Source organism: Perca fluviatilis, chromosome 16 (genome assembly GCF_010015445.1).
Source record: "Perca fluviatilis chromosome 16, GENO_Pfluv_1.0, whole genome shotgun sequence".
Lineage (NCBI taxonomy): Eukaryota > Metazoa > Chordata > Actinopteri > Perciformes > Percidae > Perca > Perca fluviatilis.
The window spans coordinates 28772001-28782936 of NC_053127.1; the positions used below are offsets into that span (position 1 = coordinate 28772001).

The following is a 10936-nucleotide window of genomic DNA, read 5'->3' on the forward strand; positions in this document are numbered from 1 at the left end:
TGATCTGTACACAATGCTTCAGACCAACAGCAACACTGGAGAAAAAGTAATGTCTTCAGGTCTTATTCAAACAGATATTAGATACATTGAGACTGGTATGATTGTGCCCAGAGGTATTGGGGGTTAGATTCTCTATGTGCTCTCTACATTCTGATTATCAATGTGTATGGGAGTCAGAGTCAGAAAATGGGTTTGTCCTGAGAGAGAGGTAGCGCACACACACACCCTGTTCTACATACAAACAACTGAAACCTAATGAAGTTTATTCCATTTTTAATCCAATCAGTGAATACATCAGATGCGGTGGTAGGCAGCAGCCAACAGCAGCCTTGTGGGACTGAGCGGGATTTATGGGATGTAGGCAGCAGGGTAATCCACGAAGAACTCTCTCCCACCAGCACTAAACATAAAATATTAATTTCCACGTAGGAGACAGTCTGTGCTGTACTCATACTATATGCAGGTAGAATTGATTGATCTGCCCTGGTTATGATCTAAAGGTAGCTTCTTGGTAGAGGACGGTATGTAATATTCATGACTGAAAGTACGGCTGTGGTTTTACTAGAATTCAGAATAGATATAATATAATACAATGAGTGAATGTTATATAATTTGAAAACTGTAATTTGTCAATAACATTTTCTCAATTGTGATTGAAAAGGCAACCGTTTGCAGATGAATTAAACGAATGATAAACCTATAATGGAAAAACACTGAACAAGGTACTTGCGGAAGGAAGCATTTTATTACTGAAATACAGAATGATCTAGGTGTGAGGAAATCTGTTCCACAGTGTGTGTGTGTGTGTGTGTGTGTGTGTGTGTGTGTGTGTGTGTGTGTGTGTGTGTGTGTGTGTGTGTGTGTGTGTGTGTGTGTCAGAGAAGGGTAGCACCTGCAGTGCATCACCCTGGGTGTGAGATTGAGGTGTGGACTAGCTGCAGTGATTTCCAGTACAAGCTCCCACCCATCATACAGAAAGGCATCTTTAATCAACTAAATGACGCAAAAGAAAGATATTTTTAGGATGTCTGCAATGCTGTTTGACTTGCATGTTCAGGGCTTCCATTGATCTTATGACAGTTTGCACAGTGTATTTGTTGTAGAAAACATGTCTAGAAGAGAGATCTTTGGGCTCCACCTTGTGGCAACAATTTCAAGCTACTACAAACTTCTGTCTGATGCATTACATTACATTACATTACATTACATGTCATTTAGCGGACGCTTTTATCCAAAGCGACTTACAATTGCTATATATGTCAGAGGTCGCACACCTCTGGAGCAGCTAGGGGTTTAATGTTTTGCTCAGGGACACAAATTATGCCCATTTGTCATATACAGTATGTTCTGTTAACATTTACTCTTTTGATATTTTTAAAAAAAAAAAAATAAATTATTTTAAATTTTTTATAAAACAATATTTACATGCCAGTATGTACATTGAAAGAGGTTTTGGTTGCTGTAATCTTTCCTACTGTCCAGACTGGCAGTGAAGAAATCCCTTTGAAACACAATTCCACTGTAAGAGATGAGGGACAAAATCTACAGCCCTTGAACCAAAAATGCATTCTTTCTCCAGGGGACATATCATCAATAACTCACTTTTTCTGTGCTTTTGCGCATACATTTGGGTATCTGGAGTGCCTACCAACCCACAAACTGTGAAATAAGACAATCCATTCAGTTTATTGGGGGCTGCCTAGATCAGAAAACATGGGCTCTAACCAGCCATTCATATCTGGCATCCCTTCCTATGTCACATGCAGGCTCATTAGAATATTTTTAGTGCATAACTTTTTGATATTAATGAGTGTCCGTTGCATTCAAGCCATTGCCAAATGGGTTGCTACAAAGCTGATTGAGACTATCAGCTCCACAAAACTCTCTCTGGATTTCTCAGTATGACTATGTTCAGAAACTGGTGTCGTCCGGTTTTTAATCCTCCATGTCCTCCTTGGCTATTAGCACCTGCATGTAGGAGGGGTGGGGGCGCGCGCACGATCACGGAAGGCTTGTATCGTGGACGTTTTGTTGTCATTACTTAGAATTCCTCATGGGGGAAGACAGAAACTACGCACTGTAGCTTTAAGTCTGAAGGGGCTCTTACAAGGCAGTGTTCAAAGGATTTTTCTAACAATCATATAAAATCTAGAGGAAATTATTTTTTACTCTAAGATTTTAGGGATCATTGTGTATATGGGCCAGGACATTGATCTTGCAATAGTTTGGGTTTGATATGGTTCTAAGAACCTCAACTGAGTGAGGTTGTTGGAACTGGTACTGGTCATGTCAAATCATTAAAAATGACTCAAAACTTGTGGTTTGATGTTCCAATTAATGTTTTCTCACCGATAAAATCTGTTTTGTAGTGTCAAAGACTGAAAGACAAGAACAAATCATCACAGTGTGCTTAGGAAAGACCATTCTATCTGATAAATCCCACGTGTGGTCTTCAGAGTTTGAGCTATTGAACTCAGGAAAGGTACAGGGTTCTTCTGTGCAAATATAACAGGTATAAGCACTCATTTGTTCCTCTCTCAGTCAAGCTCATTAATGAGCAGCGATGACTATGAATTCATTAATGTATATCTGTGACTGAATGTATGTATGGATATGAATGGAGGAATGAATGCATATTTATAACTGAATGTATGGATATTTATGAAGGGATAAATGAATGTTTATTTATGACTGAAAGCATGAATGCTAATGCCCTGTGCCTGTTGTGTGTCTCTGTTGTAACTCTTGTAGCAATTTCTCCCAGTGTCCACAACAAATGTATCCATGGGGAGACTAATAAAGATACTTTGACTTTGACTTTTAAGGGAAAGCTTTTTTAATAATTTTCATAAAAATAAACCATGTAAAGATAACTCAACAAAAAAAAAGGAAACACTGACGGAATATAGATATTCCAGCCACAAACAAGGCCTCAATGATGAACAGAAATGTGGGAAATTCAGAATTAAGTCAAATTTCAGTGAATAAATTTGATTTCAAACAGTGAGAATTAAAGCTGAACAGAAAAGAAAAATGTAAGGAAATCAGTCGAGTTTTTACATTTGAATTCTATATTCAAAGTAATTCAATGCTGAATTCAAATTAAAGTAAAATCCAGTTCTGAATTGACTCTGACCCCAGAGACGACTCGACAACATTAAAACTTCAGTAGAGTAAGAAAACAAAGCCGTCATCTTCATTATGAGGTGTCCATTGAACCCGTTTCTGAAATGTAAGAACAGAGAGAAACTCAGATTTACAGATCTGTCGATTAAATCAACTAATCGATTAGTCGATACAATTGAATGAGTGTTAGTCGACTAAGAATTTATTCAATCGAGCACAGCCCTAAAAATGACTTGATGGGAGAGCTGCGCCTACTCATAGTCATGGTATTTTTCCATATACAGTACAGGCCAAAAGTTTGGACACACCTTCTCATTCAATGCGTTTCCTTTATTTTCATGACTATTTACATTGTAGATTCTCACTGAAGGCATCAAAACTATGAATGAACATGTGGAATTATGTACTTAACAAAAAAGTGTGAAATAACTGAAAACATGTCTTATATTCTAGTTTCTTCAAAGTAGCCACCCTTTGCTCTGATTACTGCTTTGCACACTCTTGGCATTCTCTTGATGAGCTTCCAGAGGTAGTCATTTGAAATGGTTTTCCAACAGTCTTGAAGGAGTTCCCAGAGATGCTTAGCACTTGTTGGCCCTTTTGCCTTCACTCTGCGGTCCAGCTCACCCCAAACCATCTCGACTGGGTTCAGGTCCGGTGACTGTGGAGGCCAGGTCATATGGCGCAGCACTCCATCACTCTCCTTCTTGGTCAAATAGCCCTTACACAGCCTGGAGGTGTGTTTGGGGTCATTGTCCTGTTGAAAAATAAATGATGGTCCAACTAAGGCCCGGGACACATTAACCCGATTATCGGCCGTGGGACAGTCTGGCGAGGTCAGTGACTCAAATCTGTTCAGTGTGTCCCGTGCCGTTGTCTGTCTGGGGGGCCGTCGGCGTTCATTTTGGCCGACCTGACATGTTCGGTCGGCGGCAGGGAAATCGGGACTCACCCGGAAATGACGAGCGGAATGAGGTGACTACAGTCTCTCAAAATCTGATGACAATCTTTTAAACTGACCTTTGTGGAGCTGAAATGAAGACAGATTCATCAACTGCACGGCCTATTTCTCGCTTAAAATGTTTTCAGAAACACGTTTCAGTGAACTATTTTAGTACAATATGAGCTCGTATTCTGAACGGCCGCCATGACAGTCTGGCTCTCAATATCCGGAGAAAACAAACCCATGTGACGCGTTCGTCCAATCAGCTGCCGGTTTTCATTTCTTGGGCAACATTACAGATTAGCGCCGCCTGCTGTTATGGAGATGTATTACGTCTCATCTCCTCTCGTCTTTTTGGTGTGTTCTGTGGCAGTTTTTTGGACCTCGGGGACGCGACTGATCATATCGACGGGGTTTTCTGTCAACGGTCGCCCGTCGGCTATATGTGTCCCGGCCTTAAACGCAAACCGGATGGGATGGCATGTCGCTGCAGGATGCTGTGGTAGCCATGCTGGTTCAGTATGCCTTCAATTTTGAATAAATCCCCAACAGTGTCACCAGCAAAGCACCCCCACACCATCACACCTCCTCCTCTATGCTTCACGGTGGGAACCAGGCATGTAGAATCCATCCGTTCACCTTTTCTGCGTCGCACAAAGACACGGCGGTTGGAACCAAAGATCTCAAATTTGGACTCATCAGACCAAAGCACAGATTTCCACTGGTCTAATGTCCATTCCTTGTGTTTCTTGGCCCAAACAAATCTCTTCTGCTTGTTGGCTCTCCTTAGCAGTGGTTTCCTAGCAGCTACTTGACCATGAAGGCCTGATTCACGCAGTCTCCTCTTAACAGTTGTTCTAGAGATGTGTCTGCTGCTAGAACTCTGTGTGGCATTCATCTGGTCTCTAATCTGAGCTGCGGTTAACTTGTGATTTCTGAGTCTGGTGACTCGGATGAACTTATCCTCAGCAGCAGAGGTGACTCTTGGTCTTCCTTTCCTGGGGCGGTCCTCATGTGAGCCAGTTTCGTTGTAGCGCTTGATGGTTTTTGCGACTGCACTTGGGGACACATTCACCGTTTTCGCAATTTTCCGGACTGACTGACCTTCATTTGTTAAAGTAATGATGGCCACCCGTTTCTCTTTACTTAGCTGATTGGTTCTTGGCATAATATGAATTCTAACAGTTGTCCAATAGGGCTGTCGGCTGTGTATCAACCTGACTTCTGCACAACACAACTGATGGTCCCAACCCCATTAATAAAGGAAAATATTCCACTAATTAACCCTGACAAGGCACACCTGTGAAGTGAAAACCATTTCAGGTGACTACATCATGAAGCTCACTGAGAGAACACCAAGGGTTTGCAGCGCTATCAAAAAAGCAAAGGGTGGCTACTTTGAGGAATCTAAAATATAAGACATGTTTTCAGTTATTTCACACTTTTTTGTTAAGTACATAATTCCATATGTGTTCATTTATAGTTTTGATGCCTTCAGTGAGAATCTACAATGTAAATAGTAATGAAAATAAAGAAAACGCATTGAATGAGAAGGTGTGTCCAAACTTTTGGCCTGTACTGTACATATATGCTACAGAAACTGCAAACCAATTGCCGCTATGGAGAGGCGTTTTAGTAAGCATGTAAAAACGGAAATCTTCTCTTATGACTGCAGCAGATTACCCAGGTGCCCCACTGTTTGACTTTTATTAAACATGTGGGAATGCAGCATCAATGTGAACTGTTGATGTGTGGGATCCAAAGCCGAGGACTGTGGCCACTACCAGAGACAGAGAGGATGAACAATAGGGGTGTAAGAAAAGAAAAAATCGATACACTAGAGTATCGCGATATTTTATTTTGCAATACTGTATGGATTTTCTTTTTTCTTTTTTTTTACGTTCAAAAATATTCATGTAAGACAGTGGTTTACGTTTATGTTGTGTTTAAACCCCCTACCACTAGATGACTATGCTGAGACACACCACTAGTGTCCTTGCCTAACAGTGCCTAGCAGTGCCTGACTTTTTGCTAGAAGCTAACAATGTAGCTATGGCTGAACTTTGGCCTACTTTAGCATATCAAAATTTGCTCACTTAGAACCTGTGAACCACAATCCCAAACTGTTTGATTTTCTGTGTACTGAATTGTTTACCTAAAGTAAACTTCTTTGACTTTTATGCACATCATGTCTTTTTTTAAACATTAGTTTTTCTAAAATTATACTTAAAAAAAAATCCCAATATATCGCCTCACGCACAGTATCGAAATATATTGCAATATATTGAATCGTGATCCATGTATCGTGATACGTACCGTATCGCCAGATTCTTGCCAATACAGAGCCCTAATGAACAACGAACTTACGTGTTTCATTGAAGAGGAAGGAATCCTGATACTCCTTCATGTACTGAGAGGATCTGGCCTCATCCAGGAACAGAGAGTAAACCCTTTTGATGTCCTCCACCTGAACTTCTGTCCCCTGAAGAAGCCAAGACACAGAGATGACATCAACATAGAGACTACACGGAATTCATAACTACACTACTGAAATATAATCCGTCCAATGATTTAAAAAACAAAGTTGCTACTTTTTACATGTGTTACAGCCGCTGCAATATAATCTGCTTGTTCAGACCGAGTTTACCTTGCGTTTGCGACACACCAGTCCAGCAGTGCTGATTAGCTGGATGGCGTAGCGCAGTGACGTCTCCATGCCGATGCGAGTCAGGACGGTGTGAGCCTCCTCGCTCAGATCCACGTCCTCCTCCTCACACCTGAAATGAAACCATGCAAGTTGATTTCCCTTTCATAAACGCTGGGAAGAAGCAAACCTAGTCCGCTCACAGATGATGAGCGCAGATTCTCACCGGATCTTGAGGATCTGCCTCGTCTCTTTTTCGCTGTAAGGGGAGGTGGCGATGATGAGCAGGCGATCCAGCAGGTCGATGGGGATACCATGAGGGCTCTGATAGTTTGTGCCGCGGATACTAAGATATAAAAAGGAGATAAATATTTGAAAAGAATTTAAAAAAATATTTTTTCACAGAATTTTAAATACCATAAGTCAATTGTTTACAGCAGTCTATCAAATAGCCAGATATACAGGTTATAAGAAATTAAAATCCCTTCCCCACAAAAAAAATGGTATCAGACATCGAAACCATATCTGTGTATTCCTAAAAAAATCTCAAATGATCAGATGGGAGGAAAATGTAGATGCAATAGTACCGAGTGATGCCTCTGTTGGTGGCCATAATGAGAACTGGGGACAAGTCACTCTCCAGGGCACGGTTCAGGAAGGAAAAACACTCCATGTCCAGCATATGGACCTCGTCAATAAATAATACCTGAAACCACAGACATAGAAAATTAGTCTGGTACAATTACAGAAAAATCTAATATAAACAAACACATAGAGTTGCACCTACCCCAGGAATGATCTCGGCCTTGCCCTCTTCCCTCCACTCGCACACTTTGGCATTAATCTGCTCGCGGACTTCAGACTTGATCTCCCCCGTGTCTCCGGAGAAGAGAGCCAGGAAGCCTTGTGTGCGGCTGTTGATGACGTCGATCTCGTGGAGGGACACTGTGTGGACCACCTCTTTCCTCTTCTGCAGCTCTCCCTCTGGACACTGTACAAACTGTGTCTACAAGGATAACACAAATGCAATCAAATTAATTTCATAAATACGTCCCATTAATGAATTACTATTCAACAAGGAGTGTAGTGACATTAGGCAATGGATTTCAAACACATTCAGGCTAATGCATCGTGTGATTCGACAAAGGAAAATGTCCGTAAATATCTACTGTTGTTTGAGAGTGTGAATTAGCAACTGCAGTAGTGAAATGATATTGATGCGACAGTTACAGCATACCTGAGCTCCCATGGCATCATAGTCTCTGGCTCTGGTGAAGGAGCGGCCCAACTTGCTGATCTTTCCAGTGGCTTTGTCAATTGTAATAACATCTCTGAGAGAAAACAAAGTAAGACAGTTTAGATCACGTATGGCTATCCGAGCGGCCTGAGTCATCCTGATGTGTAAAAATCAAAGAACTCACCCTGCTTGAACCTTCTCTTTACTAAGACTGTCGATCATCTTGTTGCCCAAGTCATATATTGTCTCCATCTCAGTAGTCTTTAGAGTCAGCTTGCCCACCTTGGCCCCCTGCGAGACAAAGTTAAATATGTATACATTTGTCTATATTGAGTGTGTACTGTTTTACACTTGTTTCAATTTCCTTTTCCCTGGAATATCAGTAGTGACTGCCTTCTGGCAAATCAAATATTATGTTCCGGCATTAAGAATGACTGTGACAGACAGACACAAAGTTATGAGTGCACTTGGAGCAGACGCGTGAGGAGCTTACCGTTCCAGTGGCTGGTCTATCAATCTGGATCTCCACCACCTCTCCTTCAATAATCTCGGTCTCTTCTCTGTAAGAGAAACATACAATGAATACTTCATTCATTTCAAACAATGAGACTCACAAAACACAATTATTGTGTTTGCTCACTCACTTAATCCTCACTCCGATGGCTTTTCTAAAAGCCTGGCTGAGTGCCTCGGTCTTGCTCATCTCCAGGGAGAAGATCTCACTGCCGGCCAGCGCTGTGAAGGGTGTATCAGGGCCAAGAGACTGGGCAATGCCTGCATTAAAAAAATTGATCTCAGCTGAACCGATACTCAGCTAGTGAATCTGGGAAAAGGAACTTATCCTTTAACGAAAAAACTAACTTAAGCCAATTACAACAACAATATGACTTCCAGTGGAGGATCATGATGAAAGGAGATTGTGTTCTGGAAAGCCTCCAACATGGCCCTTACCCATGGCGATGGCAGTCTTTCCTGTGCCAGGTTGGCCAGCTATCAGTACTGCTCTGCCAGCTATGTGGCCATCTTTGATCATCTCCAGAATGATCCCTGCTGCTCGACGGGAGGCCAGCTGGCCAACCATCCCCTGAGACACCTGCAGGTGAATAGGAAAAGGTATTACTGCAGTCAAACACATATTAATGCTCATCGGCACATCATTCTGTACTGCAATCCAATACATCTGCCAAATTTACAACATTTCTGCTCATAATCATTTACTGAGCTAGTCTTTCAATTACTTGATATACACTGGAATCCAAGTAAATGGGATTTCCTTACAGGGCTATACTCTAAAAACATGTATACACCTTTCTTTTTTTTGATAAATGCCAACTAAAGAGGGAACCAGTGCTACAGCCACATACTATGAACTTAAGACTTTACGCTACCTGTCTTGGCTCCAAAGCATCATCCAAACCAAGGCCACGAATGTGAGAGTGTGCTCCTAAGATAGGAATGATCATATTAATATTAAGCACGTTAGGAAGAGGTACCCCTTGCATCGGCAAACATTCTGGGCCCACTGTGAATGTGGATGCTTACCGATTCTCTCGATCCGCGTGATGTCACGAACCTCTGGAACCTTTGTAGTCGCCATCTGTATCAAGTTAAAAGCAGACAGCAGAGATAACTTCAATATTTAAAAAACACTAATCAGTTACAAAGAATTAATACTACTCCTGTTGGCAAAAGAGGGACTCGATAAATTACACTTGGAAGTTAATTATGTGAAGTCAGCTTGCAACACAGAAATGCTAACTATTATTACCTTAAAGAACGAAATATCATCTTACAGAAACACTGCCATAAAAACTTCCAGTGGCCTACATCATCTAAAAAGGCATCCAGGAAGTGAAACTGATAAAGACAAATGTGGCTAAAATAGATCAACAAAAGAATCAGTAAACATGTTTATTACAGAAGGCTGGCTGCACCTGATATTAAGTTGGAGTGAACAAGGCTTCTGCCCCAAGAGTACAGAGGAATACTCCGGAAGCTGGGCTGAAAGCTACTTTATATATATATAAGCAGCTCAGACACTTTTATTAAGTCATCAAAATAGTGCAAAGGGGATGTTGAATCTAAGTTTGATTTTTGGTTTATTCATTTTCAATAACATTCAAAGTCACAGACATTATTCAATTCACTAATCCAGATTCCGAACTTATATTTTCCACTTCTCTCTATAATAGTCCCTGAGATTTTCAGTGTATGTGTAACGTTACTCCAGGATCAGTTATTTCCTTCCGTGCTTTGTACCTCTATTTAAGCTAATGAAGTTCTTTTCTAATGAAATAGTAAATAGCCCCAGGTTTTACACCAAGTGTCAGTGCTAATATTAAGCTAGTTAACCAAGCTGGAGCACATACAATTAACCGCAGAGTCTGTCCTATCCAGCCGGTTGTCATAGTGACAGTTGTAACGCATGCCACACACAAAGCAAGAACATGAGAGCATGTGGCTTTGATTTGTACTTATTGTTGTTTTTATAAAAAAAAAAACACCCATGCCAATTGTCAACGTGAGCTTGAGGTAAACGACATGCGGAAGAAACAAAGCTTACATCTCTTCTCGACAGCGCTAATAACGTTAGCGACATCGAAATATAGCGTTAATGCTAACGCTAGTTAATGTTATGTTAGCAAACTAGCTAGCTCCATTCATCGTTTTTCTTTAACGTTTGTTACAACCAGCCGAGGACTTGATAATAAAGGGATTTGAACGATAGCAAATATGCTACGCTATCAGGAAGTGAAAGAGCAAAGGCTTGTGTACTAATTATTTATTTACAATTATCGTATGAATTTACACTCACCTGTGCAGCCACACTTCAGAAATGTGAGAATGCGGCGCTTCTTTCTAATAGTGCGCAGGGTAAATGTGTCCGAGGAGAAACAAGTCCTTCTTTTTCTATGTCAGTTGTGAAGTTGACTGCCCTCTACAGACCATAGTCAGGGTGGTCTCTTGATCGCATAAAAACATTATA

General features: G+C 41.1%; 1 protein-coding gene across 1 annotated transcript; it reads right to left on the bottom strand.

The window, feature by feature from the left end:
• Nucleotides 1–2812: 2812 nt before the first annotated feature.
• ruvbl2 (RuvB-like AAA ATPase 2) lies at nucleotides 2813–10861 on the bottom strand. Its single transcript, XM_039778676.1, has 14 exons — nucleotides 10766–10861; nucleotides 9493–9547; nucleotides 9339–9394; nucleotides 8902–9043; nucleotides 8595–8724; nucleotides 8444–8510; nucleotides 8135–8241; nucleotides 7951–8044; nucleotides 7501–7719; nucleotides 7301–7419; nucleotides 6940–7059; nucleotides 6717–6846; nucleotides 6437–6551; nucleotides 2813–3225 (listed from the first exon to the last, which is right to left on the bottom strand). Exons 2-14 carry the CDS (start codon nucleotides 9545–9547, stop codon nucleotides 3200–3202), a joined length of 1380 nt encoding a protein of 459 aa, XP_039634610.1. The 5' UTR covers nucleotides 10766–10861; the 3' UTR covers nucleotides 2813–3199.
• Between the last annotated feature and the right edge of the window lie 75 nt (nucleotides 10862–10936).

Bases quoted from the DNA above. Each gene is read 5' to 3' on its own strand.
- ruvbl2 (XM_039778676.1), bottom strand. From the start codon at position 9,547: ATGGCGACTACAAAGGTTCCAGAGGTTCGTGACATCACGCGGATCGAG. The intron at 7,420-7,500 runs GTAGGTGCAACT...CTGTGGTTTCAG, and splicing joins AGGCCGAGATCATTCCTGGG to GTATTATTTATTGACGAGGT. The intron at 6,552-6,716 runs GTAAACTCGGTC...TGGCTTCTTCAG, and splicing joins TGGTGTGTCGCAAACGCAAG to GGGACAGAAGTTCAGGTGGA.